Here is a 22,183-nt window from a genome sequence, read left to right on the forward strand (position 1 = left end):
AGTAGAGGGAAATCCCTGAACAAAACGTTGGTCAGACAGGTAGAAATACCGATGATTTTCTTAGATTTAATCATTTTTATGAATCTATTTCAGCCAAATCCGATCGTTATTTTCCATAAGGAGTCTCACTTGATATGTTTATGTAGTATTTGAAAAAAAGACAAAAAATAAAGTTACTTCACCGTGATGCCCCTTTAAAGTGAGTGTGTCTTCCATGACCCTGTATCAATGTATTGATGTGCCGCAGTATAGGCCGTGTGTAACGTCTAATGACATTAGCGAGAATTCGCTTCATTCTTGCAACAGTTTTTGTAAGTTACCGAGCTGATTTTGGCGGCGTCTAACCTATTTCTATATTTTTTTGTAAATTCCAAGCACGTTCTTCTTTAAGTACCAAATATTTAGACTTTCCCCGCCAATATAACCTGTAGACATTATTTTGTCTCGGAATCATCCTGCGGACGTGACTTATGTGGGCGGGATTGTCTTGATTTTAAATGTATGAAATTCTCATCGAATTGAATTTAGGGATACAAAACGATTGCCAATGGTTTTACCCCTTATATAGTGAGCAGGAAACAACGGCGACAGTGGGCGAGGAAACATTTTCTTTTGGATACAGTATCCCTGGACGGTAACACTTGATCTACCAGACTTGCGACAGCTAGATGTTGCCCCAGTGGGATTAAACAGTGCTACAAAAGAGAGGTCGTCATCGTAGAAAAACACTACATGACGTAACGTTTGAATGACTTACTTGGAGCATCCCGATAACATCTTCTTGATCAATCGATCAACATTATCGGATTCACCTGGTTTTGTAACCAGGTTTTTGTGAACACGTTCAGTATGGAAATACGGTTCCAGTCTTCGAGATATTCAATGATGTCCGAACGCAACAAAAAGAAGGAAATCCTATCAACAAAACTCGTCCCATTCTACGACAAACTACATCTTACAATCAATGGCTGACAGGATTTCTAATTGGAGGCAAACATTCTTTTTTTGTTGATAATTTAAAGCATGCTTTAATAATGTTACTAGTTTGATTTAAATTTTCTTGTTCGAGTGTGCGTCCAGTATTATGTATCTGCAGGTGCTCTATTCAAGTGAAGCATTCCTTTACAAAATGAAAGGATACTATTAACCATTTGTTCCATGTACGCCTTAGGGACACTTTACTGACCCCAGCTTCACTGAGTCGATCATGTACACTCTGTTTACAGATACACTTCGATACCAACATACAATATTGATCAATTGTAGAAGTCAAATATCCTTGCTGTATGGTATTCGATCCAACAGTTTTGGTTTTCTCGATCACATACTCGTATTGGCTTCGCGAATTTATTTCCTTTGATATTCATACTTGTGTTGGATTTGATAGGTATCCAGATATACATGATTAAATAATAGTTGATTCATAGAAAATACATCTTGAAAGAGAGATGCCTCCTTACGTATGGCTCATTTTCTATTTTAACTCACAAAGTTTATTTTGATAAATAAAACCAGCTTACTTATAAATGTAGTATAAGATTGCAAACTATTTCCTAAAAATGGACTTTTGAGAATTCGTATTAACTGAATGGCTCCTCTTTTGTGAATGATGCATATGTATAACTGTTAATAGTTGAATAACTTGTGAATTATATGTATGGTTGTTTTTTATGTTTGTTTTGTATTTTCCATTGTATGTCATATCATGTTACTATACCGTACCGATTCTAAATTGAACTGTCCATTGTACTTCATTTTCCATATCTGCAACTTTATTTCCTCATGTAACACATATTATGTGTCTGAGTGTCAATACAATCTTGCCTTGTATACATGCATGCACCTGTCCATCCTGTCAAAATTTAATATATGAATTCATGTACATGTACCTCATGTTACACATTTTCATGTGTCTGAGTGTTGGAAATAAAATCTGAATCTGAAATCTGAGAATTCGTATTAACAGCTTTGACGAATTTACTCAAGTGCAACCAATTATATATGCAAACAATAGACCCGTTGTATTCGGAACCAAACCAATTAAACATAGCTCGCTAATGGTTATAAACACTGGACCTCAGCTTCAGTTCAAGCAGATGTAAATAAAATAAATATGTTTTAATAAACAGATAACTTACATATTACTGTATTTTATCCAACTTCAATATGTTGTTTTGATAAAAGTATACTTTTGCATTATAAGGCTGCTGCCAGAATCTCTGCGATGGTTGTTAAGTAAACGAAAGTATGAAGAGGCTGATAGAATTCTCCAGAAAGCAGCTAAGATTAATAAAGTGATGCTTGAAACGAATCTATTCGATGATGAGAAAGAAAAAATGACGCCAGATGCAACAGGAAAGCTGTGGCAATTGTTTTCCTCTCGGGTCATGCTTCTGCGCACAACCGTAATATTTTTCAACTGGCAAGTTTATTTCATTTATTTGAGGTTTTATCTTAGCAATGATTTACCCTATTTCGTTCTGTTGAATATAACCGTGTGCTTTGAATTCACATTATTGCGTATCAAGGTGAACATGAAACCACCAGTGTTTGTAAAATGGTCGGAAATATTTAATACTATTTTTCAATTGTAATATCAGACTCTCTCGTACAATTTTTACAATTGCTTTGTACTTTTATACATGTTTAGAATAAATGAAAAGATCCCGGGATTGCGCTAAACATTTACGTTTCAAAAGTAATTTCTGTTGATGTAATGAGGGTGGTCATTTAACTGTTTACATATCATTTACCTTTCTGTGTTGAGCAGTTATTATGTTGTATATAAATTATGTGTGAAAATAAATCAGTATTAAACTAGATTGTTGAATTCTATACGCTAACGTTGTGTTCTCTTTGTAGGTTTATAGTGGCTATGATGTACTATGGCCTCTCTCTAAATGCTGGAAACCTCGGAGGGAATTTCTTCCTGAACATGTTTCTATCAGGTCTCGTAGAAATTCCAGCTAATGCCATGGCCCTTCTTATATTGGATCGTATAGGTCGGCAGAAAACGTACTTTTTCAGTATGATATTCGGAGGATGTGCATGTGCATTAACAACAATTCCTATCTTGTATGGTGAGAAAGGTAAGTGTGGCAAAACAAAAACTCAGTTATTTCCATAACACTGCTCAAATCTATAGCTATGAAATGGAAATGTTTAAGTGGCACAACGATAGCTTAAAAATAATTGCTGAAAAGGAACCAGTACCTTGAAAAACTTTTATGTAATATAATAAAAACTGAAATTAGCAAAACTGAAAATTAGCATCACTGATCTGATATCAATGATACACCTGGATCAAATCCAGAGCTTTCAATGAAATACAGTCGTTCTTACCAACTGAGTTATACGATCAACGGTAGTACAATAGCCTAGCTCAATAACAGTTATATCCAAAACAAAATATTGTGAGGTTAATGTATACATGAAAAACTACAGTGGAAGACTCTAATGCGTTGCCTTCACTTGATCAGGGATCCTTAAGATAATTTACTCTACAGAGAATTACATGATATGTTTCATCACGACTGTTGATACATTTACAAATACAGGTTGTGGTTTCTTTCAGAAAATCAAACAATTATCACTATACTTGCCATGTTTGGTAAGTTTGGTGCTACTGCCGCATTCAATACTATCTACTTCTTTTCTTCGGAGTTGTTTCCTACTGTTGTAAGGAATGCAGGGCTGGGAGCAAGCTCTTGTGCCTCAAGGGCCGGGGGGATCGCAGCCCCGTATATAGCAGATTCGGTGAGTGATACAGGATATTGTGTCGATGAATTAGTCTTCATGTGTACTGTAGAGAAGAAGTCATCTGAAATATTATGATATAGGTTTAGTAGAGTTACTGGATATATTTAAAAATTTGCTATGCGAAATGACAAAATAAGTTATCATGTTTCTCATTATACATATAATCATACAACACTATGACAAAAGAGCATGCAATCATGCTGGACGCTTTTATAAGCTGAGAAAGGTTGATAGCGCATGCCACAAAATGCTAAATAGTAAACGATATCCTCTACACACCGCAAAACAGATTTGTGGAACGAAGAATAGGTTCCTTTTTGTTGGTACGAAGAATAGAATTTTTTCCAATCTTTAGTAATTTTGATAATAACATGGTTCCTGTTAGGCCGTCTTACAACGTGTGTTCTGTTGTAATGTTTTATTGCCTTTTTTAGGCAGCGTTGATAGGTGGAACGGTCGGGAAAGTGTTTCCATCAGGAATTTTTGGAGCGCTGGCCATCATTGCAGGATTGACATCACTGTTTTTACCAGAAACTCTGAATAGAGAACTACCGGAAACTATTGAGGACGGAAAACAGTTCGGGAAGTACGTATGTTTATATAGCTCATTTTTATGATACTTTGTCAGTGCACAACTTTATTCTAACATATGCACGGGATATCATCTTGTTGTACACACATGCGTATTTAATCCCACTATAGGAAACATGTATTACTTTCGTAATTTATATTTATAAATGACCCTTAAATGAACCACCAACAAGATACATTTTCACTCAATCTACTCCTGTTCGAACGCCGACTTGTATTACCTAAACCACTGTCTTTTTCACGTAATTAAGAAAGATGCAATTAAGCTATCCCGTAAATATCTCCTCATACTTATTACGTAGTGATTGGGCTATTTCAGAGAGTAACAAAAGCTTAAAATGGAATTATTTTGGAAACAAAAAGTAAAATAAGAATGTACGAAAACCAGAAGTTCTGACAGTTGAGCTCGGACCCTATCCACGTTCAATCATGCGTTCTACAAAGATGATTTCCAAGAATTGTGAATAACCTAGTCAAAGAGGCAGCTGTAAGCCATTTCCCTCTATATATAAGGGAGAATATTCCGCTCTAAGGTAGAGTACCAGTTAATTATACCTTTTAATACCATTTTATCAAAATAATTTATCGTATTAATATCTTTATTATCAAAACATCGTATTAACATCATAACAAAAAAACAAAACAAAAAATACATTAAATAACCAAGGCACGCATACACCATTCGTGGGTTGTCTTTGGATGGGCTGCCCCAGCTACAACCCCACAATTCATGAAACACTCTCTATTTTCTTTCTTCACAAATCAACACTTGTTCATTATTTTTCTCTCCCACTTTTTCACACTCTCATACTGTAATTTATGTTTTACCTTACTTTTGTACACTCTCGTTCAAACCGCGTTCACACGGAGGTAACAAAACAAATAACACGGAAATTTTGTCCGATTACCGGGTTTCGTAGTCATGTGTTTTCATGTATTTCCGCTGATTGTTGTGCACAGGGAGTGCAAAGGTTTACAGAATGAATAAAAGTGGTAATTATTATATTAAAAAGACTGTGAAAGCTAATTATATATTATGAATGCCTCAGTTATATTGTTGTTCATGTTGTGTGACACTGCCATGTTCAGTATTTGCTTTACTCGACTATACCCATGACCAATCGGTTTTGTTTTACTTTGATCCCGTTCACATGTTTACAACCTCAATGTAATGGTAGAAAAAATTAACTTCCTGTACGACTCCAGATTCTGTATATTCTTGCTAATCGCGCCCTGTTATGTTTTGCCGAATCTATTATAATAGTCCAAGAAATTACTTGTTCCTGGGATTAGTAATACGTACATGTGCATATCGGGGTGGTATACATGATATTAGAGTATCATTTAACGCTCTGATGCATTTCTTAATTCTTGAAGTTGAGTGTTGTTGTTAGATTAAATGTGAAGTATTATACTGCTTTTTAACATATTTTCAGATATGATAATAGTTGGTTCTACACTAGTTGTCTTATCTTGATAATTTTAATATTCCTTATTTTCCATATGCAGTTTTTTAGTGTGAATATAACAGAGTTCATCACACAATAGCTTGTACTTGTTTTGCATACTCCTAGCATCATACTCTTTTCACATATCATGTTGTAGCAGGGACATTGGTAAAATAGGTGTTTGAGGGTTTCTGGAGGGATTTGACAAAAATGACACTGTCCGTCGGAACTGTTCATATGATTCTATGTACAAATTTCCACTGAAATTGTTTAATTGTATTAGTTATTGCGCTATCATTCGCATTGTTCCATATTTCATTCCATTCTATTTCTTTTACAAAATGTTCTTCCCATTTAGTTTCACATTTTGGCCTTACAGTTGTATTATTATTAAATATTTTCTGTATTTTTGATAATTTTAATTTTCTCGGTTCAATGAGTTTATTCGATTGGGAGTACATTTTTAATTTTTTTGATGATTTTTAAGTTGTGTTTTTTCTCTGATGGTGGGATGTTGGTTTCCCTTCCTTGTGTATAATTGGATGGGATGGCCTTTCTAATTTTAAAAATGTCTGCTATCCAATTCCGCTTATTTAAGAGTTTTTCTAAAATAGTTTTATTGTCTAAAAAGGTATTTCTGTGCGTGTCCCATATGTCAGCTATAGACAATATTCCACTTTTCATGAAAGATTGGATGAATCGATGCATTGCCAAATAGGGGTTCTTGAAGTATTTGTTCTATCTCTGTGGGCTGATTGTGTATTCTTGTCTGTAGCTTAGTCAAGGCTTTAATGTCATTCACATAAATTTTGATAGTCTATTTAAGTTTAATCCATATATATCTGGAAATTTTCTAAGTGATATTTTTCATCATATTGTTGGATAAAATATTTTCCTGTACAGCTCCAGCTTTCTGATTCAGAGTTAAGTATTATGTATATGGTTTTGATATCTATTTTAAATAAAATGCTCCAGGTCAATCATTCTCATCCCTCCCTTTTGCAGTTCAGTGCAGCATAGTTTTTTCTCTACTTGGTTGATTTTATTGTCCCAGATAAAGTTCCATATAAGAGTATTATTCTCTCTCATATATTTAGTATTTGGAATTCATCTCGCTTCAATTTCATATCCTATTACAGATAGTATGATTGTTTTTACAATTATTGCTTTTCCTTTGAATGTGAGGTTTCTTGTTTTCCAGATTTGCAGGTTATTGCTAATGTGTGTAATTTTATCTCTCCATATGCGATCATCATCATTTATATGTCCATGGTATATCCCGAGGGTTTTGACAGCAGAAGTCGACCATTTAATTTTTTCATATTCAGGTATTTTCCCTTTCCATTCCCCTAAGTATATGCCTTCTGTTTTTTCATAGTTCACTTTGGAGCCTGATGCCTTTTCATAGATATATCTAAGATTATAAATGTTTGTTTTATAGACTCCTCGGTTCTGTTAAATAACTGTGTGTCATCTGCGAACATGCTTAGCTTTGTTTCTATTTGTTCTGGCCCTGGAAGTTGTAATCCTTAAATTTCTTGACAGGCTCTGATAGTACAGGCCAAAGGCTCTGCTTGTAATATGTATAAAAGCGGGGCAATCGGGCAACGTTGTCGAGCTGAACGTGTTATTCTGAAATATGATGAGGTAAACCCGTTGGTTTGAACACATGTTTTCTCTCATGTCCTTTATTGGGTGAGTATACATTGGTTATGTTTTTTTCTTTGTATCGGATCCTAATATATAGGATATGACTCTGCCTTCATTGTCCCTTTTACCTTCCGTTATTGTTAAATTTTGGTTGTTTTTCCATAATATTGCCAATCCTCTTGATTCTGACGTACAATTATTCCATACACTATTATTGTTCGACCCCCCCNCCAATACCTATCCATTCTAAGTTCCATTTCACCGTGTCTTGGTTTGTGCAATGTGTGTTTTTGTAAACAAATAATTTGATACTTATGTGTATTGATCCATTGGAACATTTTGTATCTTTTCCTATAGTCTCTAAGCCCATTAACATTAATATTGCTGTTCTGCATAGTAGGGTGTATGGATAAAGAAAATAGTTTATATACATACTTACATACATACTATAATGAATATACTATCAATGATCAAATACAGGGCAGTGTGGATCCAATTCGTAAGCACATAATGTACATATATAAAGTCACGATGTGTTAATTACGAAGTGGTATCAGTAAGCTTCTGACTCTTATTATCGTCCTCTCACGTTCTTTACAAAATCCTATATAATATCATTATCTTAACAATTTTGTTGCAAAGCTCACTATCGGCTCCGATATAAAAAAAAAAAAAAAAAAAAAAAAAAAAAAATTACTTCTTAAAATTGACATCAATACACCATTAAAACATTCTGACATCTTTCCACCCTCTTAGCAACCTTATATCGGAGCATTCTTATAAAACTATCATATTACACCTTTTTATATATTTTACAATAATATAGCATACCTGTTGAAAACAACCCTCTACAACTACCCCATCACACCTTTTCATCTTTTTGACAACCATATATCATAACTCTATCTTAACAATCCGATAAAACTACCCCGCTACACCTTTATATCAAAGCACATGATTACAAGTATTACATACTAATATCATTTAAACACCATAATTTCATAACATTCTACTAACAACTTATACCCTGATATTCTTTTCATATATTTTTTGGTAACTAATCATTGCTATATTTGAATGTTTTGCACACATTTTCTTTTTCTATTTTTGTTCTAACCAGGCATCAAAAACCCAACACCTCCCCTTCGCATGAACTTGAGGAATGGACATAATTTGGCGACACCTCGAATAAAGCCAGTCCTGAATCACGCGGTTTTTCTCATTGATTCGAGATGGCCAAGGAAAATATGTGATTTATGAACACGATTGACGATGTAAATATAATAAAAAGAGCATTATGCGTGTGATATCTGTTTAAATTTCATAAGACTCTATCACCCAGGTAACCATATTACATATATAAATGGCATCTAATGAGTGAAAATGTATATACTATTATATTTATATTAAAAAGAGAATGTTTATGATGATGTATGTGAAATGCAATATTCACGATGAAGATTATATTTGAGAATAACTTAGTGAGTATATATGATATCAATCAGTTGTCAGAAATAAATACTAAAATGTTATCGTTTGATTTGTGTTACCCTTATGTTGGAATAGATAGTTTTTTCTTTGTATATTACGCATTATTTTACATCTATAATCGGGAAAAATATTTTGTAAGGCATAATGTTATAATGCAGGTATGACATTGCATATTCTAGTGTGACGCGTGCCACATAAAGATATCAAAGGATAAACTAACTACTTATAAAACGTCATGTTTCTATTTGGACTAAACCGTGACATTAGCAGTATCATGCACTTGCATGACGTAACATGACCTAGATTTACGTTTCGCCTTAACCTTTCCTGCTACGTTTTATGAATCCTTATTTAAATCCTTCTTGTGTTGCTTTATCGTCCTAGTTTCTTTAACTCTTTGGCAAATCTTGGTTTGATGTATATTGTAAACTGTAATACACTGTATATTGTTTATGGAAGCAAGCTCAGCAGCTGTAATAGCTCCAGTTCAAAAGACACAAAAAAACCATCCCAACATATCTATTAAGTTTACCATTGACGTGATACTCCTATAGGTAGGCATTCGCAGAAAGTAAAACAGAAAAGAAATATACTTTACCACACGAGAAACACAGAAAGACGAAAAACGAATAAAGTATGTGCAAAACTACAAAATTAGAAACAGAAAAAAACGAAACCCCAGAGAAAACAGATACGGATATATATGACATGCAGAACAACAATTCAGCAATAACATTACTTTTTTTGTTTTAAATGATATTGATATTTTTATAATACAAAACATTAGGGATCAACGACTCAACGGTACAATGTAAGGCGGTTTACCGGTTACTCGGTTGGAAGACCGCGAACCGGTTACCGAAATCATCAACCGATTAATCGGACATTTAATCAGCCCATGGCAATCCCCATTATCTATCCATGATACCCAAATCGGAAATTTAAGTCATGATAACAATATTCAGACTGTCCATTTAGTGTGTTTTTATGCTCTACTGTAAAGATTGATGAAGATATGCCGATCATTCCATAAAAAAGCCTGCACAGATTGTAAACGTTAGGCAGAATGCAAAATTGTGAAATGCCAACTTGCGGGGAAGAACTCGCTTTTGAGATTACAAACAGATACACAGATTCCAATTACAGATTGGAAAGGAAGCGCCTATTTTGTTCGTAGATGCAGAAATCCAAAACGTGATAATTTTACTGCATCATATGACCATATCATCCTTAAAGGAATCATCAGTGATGCTTAGGTGTACCAAAGCATATGTAGAATCAGAGAAAATGGACTGATAATCTAACTGCAGGGTCATATATATGTAATCAGGAAGACAAGCGCATCACAAAACTAACATGAGAATAAAACTTGTAATTATTGACACATAAACATATATGTACAGACAGTCATTTATTAAAAAAAAAATCTGTAACAAGCTGTTAAACAACTTGTGTCGAGTGATCTAATGAGATATTATCAGTAGATTAGCATTTAAATTTTATTTATATTGGTAGACACTCGGGTTTTAATATTTGACCATTATTCATTTTATAGTTAAAATAAATCATTCGTCTAAAAACAAAAGAGTACCGAAGAGTCAACAAAACGGTAGATCTAGCTAAAATCTATGGCAATATTTACATGGAAATCGCTAATGAAATTCAAGGAAAATAAGACCATGTGTTTCAGAAGGGTAAGCGTATTTTGCTTCATCGGAGATATCCACCATGTAGATCACATATTAAAAACGGACCTATATAGCGTTCAAAGAAATATATTGCCCCAATGAGATAATGGTGTCGACACGTGTACTCGTCAGCCACCGAGGTACCAAATGCTCGGCGAGTTTACTCTCGTCTGCCACCGAAGTATCAAATGTTCTACTAGTTTACTCTCGTCAGCCACCGAAGAAGCCAATGTTCGACCTGTTTACTCTTGTCAGCCATCGAAGTATAGCCACTGTTTGACGTGTTAACTCTCGCCAGCCACCGAACTCTAACCGTCATTCCGCTTTGATATTTCCATTGTCTTTGTAATCCGGAAAAGTAAGCCGTTAGTGAGAAGGAAAAGAAACTCGGTATTATACATTATACGCGTAACTATAACTATTTAGTCAGATCTACTTGATCAAAGGGAGGTAACTGTTACATTCCAACTCTACATTATAAGTTCTGCTACACTTTTTGTATTAAAAACAATTATCATAATCCTTTTGTCTTGATAATTTGGTGCTTATACTTTCCCATGCTAAACATTAGTCGTATATTGATGCAATTAATTGCAGATTTTTTCTAAAACAAGAGTAGGAAAACGCTATAATATGCAACGGTCCTGGTCAGCGACGGTCCCCGTCAGCACCCGGTAATCAGCTGTTTGATACTGTTGCGTTATTCCGTTTTGTTACTTGCACACCAAACGTTCGCTTCCGGGACATCGAAACAGACGATACATTTGAGATTCATGACCCCCTTGAAATTGAAAAGATACACACTTTACAAGTCAAGAAAAAAAAGTAATAGAAACACAGTCGGGGTCTAAATGTTTGTTTAATTCTTTCAATCGAATGCCCGTGGAGTTTGTATGATGATAAACAATAGCTTTGAGTTTGAACTGCATAATAATAAAGATGACGGTGTAGGAAATATGTTAGCTGTCGATATAATCATTGAAAAAAATAGAATTACACTTGTAAATATCTATGGTCCAAATAATGATAAATCAGTTTTCTATAAAACTATAAGGAACACAGTCAAAGATTTTAACAATGAATAATGTATCCTATGTGGTGACTTTAATCTTGTTCTTAATCATACGATAGACACGCACATAACTACAGAAACATTAATAATCCAAGAGCTAGAGATACAGTTGCAGATCTTATGGAAACAATAACCACGCAGATTATATACGATATACATGGAGAAAACGAAACCCTTTTAAACAAGCTAGACTTGAATTTTTCCTTAAGAACAAACACGCATACAGGCAGGATACAGAACAGACCACTCATTGATAACATTAGAATTAAAAATAAATGATTTGGAAAAAGGCCGTGGATTATGGAAATTTAACAATAGTTTATTATATGATACTCAATATGCGGCAAAGGTAAAACAAACAAGTAATGATATTAAACGCAATATGCATCACCCAGACACAATAAAAACCTGAATAGTATTTTTGATATAAATCTAGATTTGAAAATAAGAGATCAACTCTTTTTAGAAGCCATGCTTATAGAGATTAGGGGACTACCTACATCATTTGTATCACATAAAAAGACAAATATAGATAGATTAGAAAGTACACTAAAAGAGGAAATTGATCAAATTGAAAACAGCAATACATTATATTTACTAATAGACACACTTGTTTTAGAACTTGAAAATAAAAAGAAATAACTAGAAAATATTAGAAAAGAAAAATTAAAAGGACACATGATCAGATCAAGAGCAAAATGGATAGAGGAGGAAGAAAAGATAAGTAAAGTTTTCTGCAGTCAGAATAAAAAAAACTATATAAATAAAACTATTTACAGAATTGAGCAAAAATAATGGTAAACTTATCACAAAACAGAATGAAATATTGAAAGAGATAGAATTGTTTTACAAAGATCTAAATTCAAAGCACTCTGAAAACATTGAAGATATTGACCTAAACGAATTTTTAAAGAATCGTGATTTCAATATACTGAGTGATAGTCAAAAGGTAAATATTGAAGGTGATTTGTAAGATCAGGATCGGACGGCTATACTGCAGAATTTTTTATTTTTATTTTTTGTAAGATCTAAAACATTTTATTATTAGATCTTTAAAAGTAGGGTACAAAATGGGCAATTATCTATTACACAAAAACAAGGTGTCATAATATGTCTTCCAAAAGGTAATAAACCCAGACAATATTTAAAAATTTGGAGACCTATTACTCTTCTGTGCATAACTTACAAATTAGCATCTGCATGTATTGCAAATAGATTGAAATCAGTTTTAGACTGTGATTTCTAAAACACAAACAGTTTTTTTAGTGGGTGATACATTGGGGAAAATACAAGGTTGATATATGACATAATGAACTATACAGAGCAACATGATATTCCGGGACAACTTATTTGTATTGTTTTTTAAAAAGGCTTTCAACTTTGTGTCATGGGACTTTCTTACAAAAGTTATATTTATTTAATTTTTTTTTTAAATAGTATAAAGAAATGGATACAGGTTTTTAATACAAATACTTCTTCGGCTATCATACAGAATGTGTTTTTTATCCAACTTTGTAGACATAAAAAGGGGCTGCAGACAAGGGGCTGCAGACAAGGGGATCCAGTATCATCTTACTTATTTCTTTTGGTAGCTGAAATATTAGCTATCATGGTAAAAAGTTATAAAAAACATTAAGGGCATAAACAAAGAACACAGGCTCTCACAGTTCGCCGATGACACATCCTTTATTTTAAATGACACAAAATCTTCATTCATAGAGGCTATACACATGTTAGATAAATATGCTAAAATATCAGGATTAAAAGTAAATACTGAAAAAAAATGTTATTTGGATAGGTAGCAAAAAATGTAGTGCTGATGTATACCATCGAAGGTGGAAACTAAAATGGGGAACAGCCAAAGTTACCTTACTTGGGATTGAATTCTCTGTCAAGTTAGAAGACATGGTTATTGTAAAGGAAGGGTGTCTAAAAGACCCTTTTTTGGGCCCCGGTATATTCGGATTTTCACCTCCTTATTTTGTTCAAAGATGTCCTATTGTATGACATGCGGAAAAACTAAGGTAAAACTTTGACCGAAAGTGGGTTTCTGGGGGTACCAAAAGGGGTATGGTAAATCACAAATATAGTTTGCTGTTTTTAAAATGAGCTTAAAAACCAAAATAATACCATTTCTGCTTTTGAAAACATGTATAAATTAGACAAGCATATGTAACGGAATGAAAAATGACAGAAATCCAATCGTCCCTTAAAGATTGTTTATATAAAACGAAGGATTACGTCAAGGGGTCTTTGCGGTCATTTTCAATTGGAAAGTAGTTTGTTTTCTCAATAATTTCCTTTCTAATTAATATTTTGACCTGAAAATTACAACTTCACTCATTTAAGTAGACTTACATAAATTGCATATTGACTACATACTTTCCTTTCGTTTTATACTGAGTTATGGCTTCTGGACCCATATCAAACTTGGCTATTTCAAATATCTCTCAATTTTAAGTGAATTAAAAGGAGCATGACACTCTTTATATGCTATAAGTATCAGATATCAATTGTTAGTATTGTATATTATATTAATATATCATATAATATTTGCTCAACAACTGTGGCTGAAGTGATTTCCGGGTCCTGATTTATTTTTATCTATCAAAGGTAATTTTCAAATCAAAAATGGCATTTGCCACCACAACTACAGTAAATTGATTGATTTAATATATGAAGTTTGATTTGCTGGTAATTTTAAGTCTCCTAGCCTCAAGGAAAGTATCTGTTTTAATCGTTAAAGTTAACCGATTTCATTATTTTATCAAATGTTCTGCCTATTTCCAATGTTTATTCTCTGATTGTACATCAAAGGCATTTTGGGATAACCATGTAACTTGGCATAGAGTTTAGTTATATGATGATATTTAATTTTTGAAAGTTTCATACTTATCCCTCAATGCTTTTTTACTTAAAAACACATTTTCCTGTGATTTAGAGTACAAGGACCAAAGTGCATCTCCTTGCCTATCACCAAATATTTCCTGACAATACTAGTCTATATGAATGTATGTAGATTAAACAGGATCAGTAGAGTATTTATAGTAGTAAGAGGGGCGTTTGACATGCTACACTGTTGTTGTTCGTTCAAGTTAATGCTTGCAATTAACAGTTAATCCTTTTGTTAATTTCATACGGTTTATTTGTTACAGTCAATGCTAGCTGCTACTCATATTATTTCTTAATTACTTTTCTTCCCTTTCAGTTACATTACGTTAACCATGCGATCGGTGTATGTCTTAAAAAGAGATCACCCATCTGACCTTTGTAACAAGACGAGACTCGTTTGCCTCTTCTGTATTATGTTGCTTCATTTTGCTGAGACAGTAAGGCATTTTGATACTTATACCTAAGTCTTCTAACATATCAGTAACATCACGAAAACCACGGTCAACAATCAATATAGTAAAGTTTAGTAATAGCAATCTCAAATTGCCTCCCCTCAAATTTATATCTCCAATTTAAAGTCCAACAGCCAAGAGGCACACATTTTTGTTGTTACATGTATCTATTCACAATGTAAGAGATGTGATGCTGCATTGGCGTACGTACTCAATAAGATTCATCGTCTGGTTCTCAAGGCGCTCATTCAGCTGGGTCAGTCGGCTGCTGATGTTTCGGTATCGTTTCTCGCGTGGTCTGTTGACTCCTCCTGCATCTCGTTGTATCCTGTTGATCTCGTTGGCTGCCTGAATCTCATGGAACAATCTGATGATGGCGAAGACGTTTGGGTGTGCATGGTGAACCTTCTTCTTCAACTTCCCGTGCCAGGCCTCTAGGTGATTTGTGGGTTGCGGGATCCTTCAGTGTTGTAATGGTTCAAGATATGACGATCTCCCGCGATCCACTGTGTTACGATGTAGTCTGTGAAAGGTGTTGTATTCACGGATAGGTCAGCATCCTCAGGTTCACCTAAAGCGTTGAACCACACACCGTCCACACTCTCCATGGGCACCAGGGGTAACACTGCGGCCAAGCGCACAAGTTGATTGATGTTAGTCCGGTCTGCTGGGCCTTCCTCCATATGCATTGCGTGAAGTGGAAAAACAGCTCTTGATGGTCACTCCGGGGAACACTTGTCGTAGAGCGTTGTGTGCTGCAGTCTCGAAGTCAACGAACACTGTTGTTGGGTTGAGACGTAGGTTTAGGTCGGTCATGGTTGTTTTCAGTAGTGTCAGGAAACGGGTGCACAACTGCTGGGTCTTGTCTGATAGTAGTGAATAGATGAGTGGGTACATCTTTCCGTCAATCAGTACGTGAATGGTGTATATGTAGCCGGGTTCAGGTGCTACACAGATTCTTATAAATCACGAAGAAGCAAATTCCTAGTTACGCATTCGTTTTATTGGAGTCGAAAGACCCTTCAAAAGCATAAATAAAACATATAAGCACATGTACAGTACATAAAAGATCTACATTATATAATGGACATCAGATTGGCTTTACATAAAAATACACGATACCCGTAACGGTTGCAATTAACATTAAGAATTTAATACAAAACATTTGAAATACTTATACATGATAAATTTACCAATTTCGCACATGAACTATGATAATTACGAGATAATTAAATAGTGCCTTATATTAAAAATACCTACCCTATCGCTCCGACAGGGGTCTAATGATGATAGCTCTACGTATAATATACGTTGCCTACATATTAGGTCTATGGTTCTAATGAAAAGGAAAATAACAAAACTTAATATATAGTAAACATGTTTAGCAAATTACTTTAAAATACTTTAGAGTGAATTACAGTTTCCATAAAAAGATAATGGAAACCACACCCAAAAATACGTTTATCAAAGAAAGATATTTTAACTTCTTCAAATATTTTTAACAAATGCAAACATACTAATTCCATAAAGGTTACTCTGAAATATAGTATTTCAAATAGCTTTATACTAATATGTTTCATACACTAACTCTGAAATAAGTAGAGTTCTGTTCACCGCAGTCGGTATAATATATGTCGGTATAGGTTTCTATGTCTGGTCTGGTCTCTGTCCAGTGCGGGAGTGAAGATACAAGACGTACAAGTGCACGAGCTGACATGCGATCACGTGGCACATACTCCCCCTACAAATGAAATGACGTCCTCGTCAGTGTTTCTTAGTTACATCTGCATCTGCTAATTGTGGAGAGAGGTTTACAAATTCATTCGAATTAGCAAGCGTCATCAGGTACCTGTATCTGGACCGTCATCCTGCTGAACTGGAATATCTGTAACAGATTCTACTTCCGGTGTGGAAATATGGATAACCACTGACGAAGTATCGCTTTGATCTTCATGTTCCATCTCCACATCCTGAATTGTCTTTTGCTCCGGTTTGAACTTCCTCTTCCTTGGAACAGGTTAAGGCCTCATAGATGCCTCATTATTGCTTCCGGAACCTGGTGTCAAATAGCCAACTTGGAGCAGATGGTTCCGGTGCACAATGTAAATTTCTTTCTCCCATGGATCGGCGATCTTGTGACGGCCTTTAAATGCCAGTACTCTGACAAGTACTCTGTCACCTGGCTCCAAGGTAGCACCACGCAGTCGCACATCATAGCCCTCTTTTTGTTTTCCCTGTGCTCGATCAGCGTTCGATGAAGCCAAATGATACGCGTGCTTCAAGCGTTCCCGTAACTCCTCCACATACGCAGAACACGAAGGTTCATTGAAGTCTTCATCTTTGTTCTTAATACCGAAAGCAACATCAACGGGCAATCTTGGGTGTCGACCGAACATTAGGTAGTACGGCGAATATCCTGTCGTATCGTGTCTAGTACAGTTGTACGCATTGGTGAAAGGTCCAATATAAACCTTCCAATTTCTCTTCTGATCCGGATCCAGTGTACGAAGCATGTCAAGCAAAGTTCTATTAAATCGTTCACACATCCCATTTCCTGGTGGGTGATACGGAGTTGTTCTTGACTTTTCTATTCCTAACAGTAGGCATAACTCCTTTCAAAGATCCCCCTCAAAATTAGCACCTTGAACCGAGCGGATCCGCTTTGGCATTCCATAATGGACGAAGAAGTTATTATAAAGAACATCTGCAGTGGTATGAGCCGACATATTCCGAGTAGGTATTGCTTGCGCATATCTAGTGAAATGGTCAGTTATCACTAAAATATACTGGTAGTTTCCCTTTGCTGGCTCTAGCGTAAGGAAGTCAATACACACAACTTCCATTGGCTGTGATGTTTGTATGTTGACAAGTGGAGCACGTGCTCTTGCTGGTGTCTTAGCTCTGGTGCAACGGTCGCACAGCTTAACCCATTCCTCTATGTCCTTGCACATTCCAGGCCAATAGAATCGATCCTGTATGCTCGACGTTGTCCTATCGCGCCCAGGGTGTCCTACATCATTGTGCAAAGCCTGAAGCACCTTCGTCTCAATGGTAACGGCAATACCAACTGGAGTCTGTTCTCTGTAGTCTTCTTGTATAAGACCCCCCTTGAAAGAGTTAAGTTGTCAAAGTTCTTTGCATAAATCCTAAACTCGTTACACTTGTCCTTATATTTCGTAGGTCTCTGACGATTCCTGATATAGGACAATATGTCACCGATGGCTCCATCCTCACTTTGGAGTTTCCTCATCTGAGCAGGCGTGTATTCCCCTAAGTCCTGTCCAGTGTCAAAATCATCCAAAATACCAGCTGACATACACATTGTTTCCATATATGGTGATCCCTCAGTGACAGCTTTGCTTACAGCATCTACACATTCTCTAGTGATGTGTTTAATGTCCATGAGATGATCATCCTCAAGTCCTGGGAACCTTGATAAAGCATCTGCATCCAGGTTGTTCCTTCCAGGCTTGTAGCGTATATCAAAGTTGTAAGCAGCTAAAGCTGATAGCCAACGGTGACCTGCAGCGTCTAGCTTTGCCTTGGCAAGTACATAGGTTAAGGGATTGTGTCCGTGTAGACTGTGAAGCAGTTTCCGTATAAGAAGTCGTAGAACTTATCGGTGATGGCCCATTGCATAGCTAAACATTCCAGCTCATGAGCGGGGTAATTCTTCTCTGTTTTCGTAAGTCCACGACTGGCATAGGCAACTGGACGACACATCCCCTCCTGATCTTGATATACGACAGCCCCCAAACCCATTGAACTGGCATCTGTATGCAGCTCAAAAGGTTTGGTATAGCCTGCAAAACCAAGAACTGGTGGCGATGAAAGAGCTTCTTTCAAAGTCTCCAAGGCTGTTCTTTCTCGAGTGCCCCATTTCTATTCAAGTTTGTCCTGCTTCTTAGACTTCTTATGAGTAGGTGGTCTGGCAATGCGAGCAAAGTTACGTACAAATTTGCGGTAATATCCTGCAATCCAAGAAATTTCCTAACATCTTCGGGCGTTGATGGCTCTGGCCAATCTCGGATACGATATGTCCTACATACTTTACTCGGTTCCTAAAGAAACAGCATTTCTTTGGGGACAGTTTCAGATTACACTCTCTGAGTCTCTGAAATATTTAGTCAAGACGACGCAAATGTTCCTCATAAGTATCCGAAAATACAATGAGATCATCCAAGTAGATGAGACAAATGTTAAAATGAAGATCACCAAGATATTCTTCCATCAGCCGTTGGTAAGTTGCTGGGGCGTTAGACAGTCCAAATGGCTTTCGGTTAAATTCAAAAAATCCTAACGGCCCAACAGTAAAAGCTGTCCGTTCCTTACGTGCTTCATCTATCTCTACCTGATGGTACCCACTTTTGATGTCCAGAACAGTGAAGAACTTGTTGCCACTCAAACAATCTAAATTTTCCTCTATCCTAGGCAATGCGTAGGAGTCCTTTATAGTTCGATTGTTCAATTGACGATAGTCCACACACAATCGTAGGCTCCCATCTTTTTTCCTCACCAACACAATATTAGAGGTCTATGATGAATGCGACTTCCTGATAATTCCCCCCAACAAAAGTTGCTAAAGGTGTCCTTTCACTTCATCCAACATAGATGGTGGGATTCTTCGGTGACGTTGTTTAAAAGGAGTTTTATCCTCAATTTCTATCCTATGTTGAACCATGGAAGAATGGCCAATATCCTCATCATGTTTTGAGAATACATCCTCATACCTTTTAATGAGTTCCAATCCCTCACTAAGCTGATATGGCGACAAAGGTGTATCCTTCGAGGAGGTGAAGTCTAGGATATCCAATATACTGGGCCCCTCCTGTTTCTCTATGGAAGGCGGTGGTTTCTCCATAATGACTGGTTGAAGTTCACATATCACTGCTTTTGGATGGATTGTCACTGTTCTACTGGTGATATTGGAAAGCTGTACTGAGACAGCTCGGTGATTATCATCGAAATCTATGACCCCCGGTGTCAAATCTAATAACGATGATATGGTGGCTAACTTCGATGGTTGCAGCATGGCACATGTCCGATGGTAGCCAATTCCTTTATCGATGTAACCCTTCAGAGTAACAAAGCTGTTTGGCCGCATCACAATGCTGTTTGTCTCTGCACATCTAACGAGTCCAAGTCGGTTTTCATTCCTGGCCAACTCCCGTTCCCTCAAGGACAAACATCTGAACGCGAGATACCAGGGTGAATGAAGATCGGCCTGCTGTAGAAATCTTGCTCCATACTTACCTTTACAAGCATACATCAAAGGGAACAGTACATTGGTACCAAGTAACAAAGGCACTGCGGAGTTATAACTGCTATCCGGGACGACTAACAATAAACAGGCCAGTGACTCCCCACAAAGTCCTGGTATAGCTACTTCTGTCTCTATATATCCAGAGTATGGCAAGAGGTTTCCATCAGCACACTCTACATTCAGGAGACCTGTCACGGGCAGGAGCTGACAGGCATCTGACAAGAAGCTTCTGTAATACTGTTCTGAAATCGTTGAGACAGTAGATCCTGTGTCCAGAAGAGCTTGGATGTTACTCTTGGCAAGAAACACTGATGCTTCATTTGGTGAACCCACCAACTCTCCAGGTACCTGTTTTCTTCCATCCTGTGCTTGATAGTTAAGGGCTCTTCTCTCATAGCCTACGAACTGCCCTTCTTCGTAGGCTTCTCCCCGTTTAAATGGTCTATCCTGACACGACATCCAAGTTTAATGTGACCTCTCTGTCCACATCGCCAACACAGTGGGCCATCTTCATGCGGTTGTGCTAATTCTGACTGGTGGCTGTTAAACTGATGTCGCTGTTGAGGCTGCTGTCCTTGTTGATTGGTCCACGACTTACTATCTCCAGACTTCGAGTTGAACTTCTGATACTGATTAGTAGTCTTCTTCATCTTGGTCATATCTGCAGTCAACTGCTTTATCATCCCCTTCATTTCCTTTATATCATCTGTTGCTTCAGCACTAGCCATGCAAGCAGGATTGGGCTTTGTCGTTGTCTTCAAGTCTTCAGTGCGAGGCTTCTTAGTCTGAGTTTCCTCCTCCCTCTTCTTGAGATCTTGCTCCACCTGGCGTACTGCAATCACAAGCTGATCAAAGTCCTGGATAGCATCATACTTATGACCTGTAATATCTTTTAAATCTCTTCTAAGGCCTGTCCAAAACATGGTCCTCAGCATATCCCCTGTGTAGGCGTAAGTCACCTTTCTTCCCTTCACCGCTTTATTCAATATATCCTCCAATCTGCAACTCCATGAGGCAGCATCATCACCCTACTTCTGGCGAGCGCTATAGAACAGTGCTAGAAGTGCTTCACCTTTTTCCACAGTGCCAAAGATACTGTCCATCTTGGTAAGAATATCCCTTACTCAAACTCACAATCCAAGATGCATGACAACTGTTACAGCTTTTCCCTTCAGAGATCATCGAAGGACATGAGTCACCACATCTTCACAATGAGATAACAGTAAGGACTCCACTTCATGTTTCCATAAATCATAGGATGTGTCCTTTTCCTCCCCAGAAAAGATGGAAATCCTCACAGGCGGACTGACTGTAACCGTGGGAGTAGACAAGGCACAAGCTCCATCTTCCTGTTTAGGATCCTAAATAGTTTCCTTGGACTTAATCCATGACCGGAGTTCCTCAGAACTAAGTTGGCCTTCCTGTGGCTTGTAACCCATAGCTAAAAGGGTAGCTGTAATAACCTCAACATCCTTGTCCGAAAATGATTTGTCAAACGACATGGTGAATAAGCAAGATGATAACAGATACAATAAACCTAATTGACAAAAACTAATTGTAAACAATAAACCTGAAAATAAATACAATCTGATAAACACGAGTCTCAAGATCCCAACCTACCAGTACATTTGTACTAAAACAGACATCAACTGTAAATAAACCCGATATTTAGTCAAAATACCTAGCTAATATATACATTGACCACTGGGTTTTACCTGATACAGTCTCCAAGTATTTATTCCAGATGTCCAACTGCTGTAAAATAATAGCTGAGATCCAAGGAGCAATATAGACCAGCGGTTACACAAAATCAACAAAAAAAACCATAAATGTGTCCTAGAAATCAGTAACTGTTACTCGCGAGATCTAGTCCACTT

At 36.5% G+C, this 22,183-nt stretch overlaps 1 protein-coding gene across 1 annotated transcript in view; it reads left to right on the forward strand.

The window, feature by feature from the left end:
- The window catches only part of LOC110456476 (organic cation transporter protein-like), a 13,958-nt gene extending 4,798 nt beyond the window's left edge, over positions 1–9,160 (forward strand). The window contains exons 6-10 of the mRNA XM_021507254.1: positions 2,204–2,422; positions 2,863–3,089; positions 3,575–3,756; positions 4,194–4,345; positions 8,569–9,160. Coding sequence (XP_021362929.1) covers positions 2,204–2,422; positions 2,863–3,089; positions 3,575–3,756; positions 4,194–4,345; positions 8,569–8,620 — 832 coding nt within the window. The 3' untranslated portion in view covers positions 8,621–9,160. The remainder of the gene's footprint in view (positions 1–2,203; positions 2,423–2,862; positions 3,090–3,574; positions 3,757–4,193; positions 4,346–8,568) is intronic.
- The last annotated feature ends 13,023 nt before the right edge of the window (positions 9,161–22,183 follow it).

The sequence above is a fragment of the Mizuhopecten yessoensis genome, unplaced genomic scaffold, assembly GCF_002113885.1.
Source record: "Mizuhopecten yessoensis strain PY_sf001 unplaced genomic scaffold, ASM211388v2 scaffold8745, whole genome shotgun sequence".
In the NCBI taxonomy this organism is placed as follows: Eukaryota; Metazoa; Mollusca; class Bivalvia; order Pectinida; family Pectinidae; genus Mizuhopecten; species Mizuhopecten yessoensis.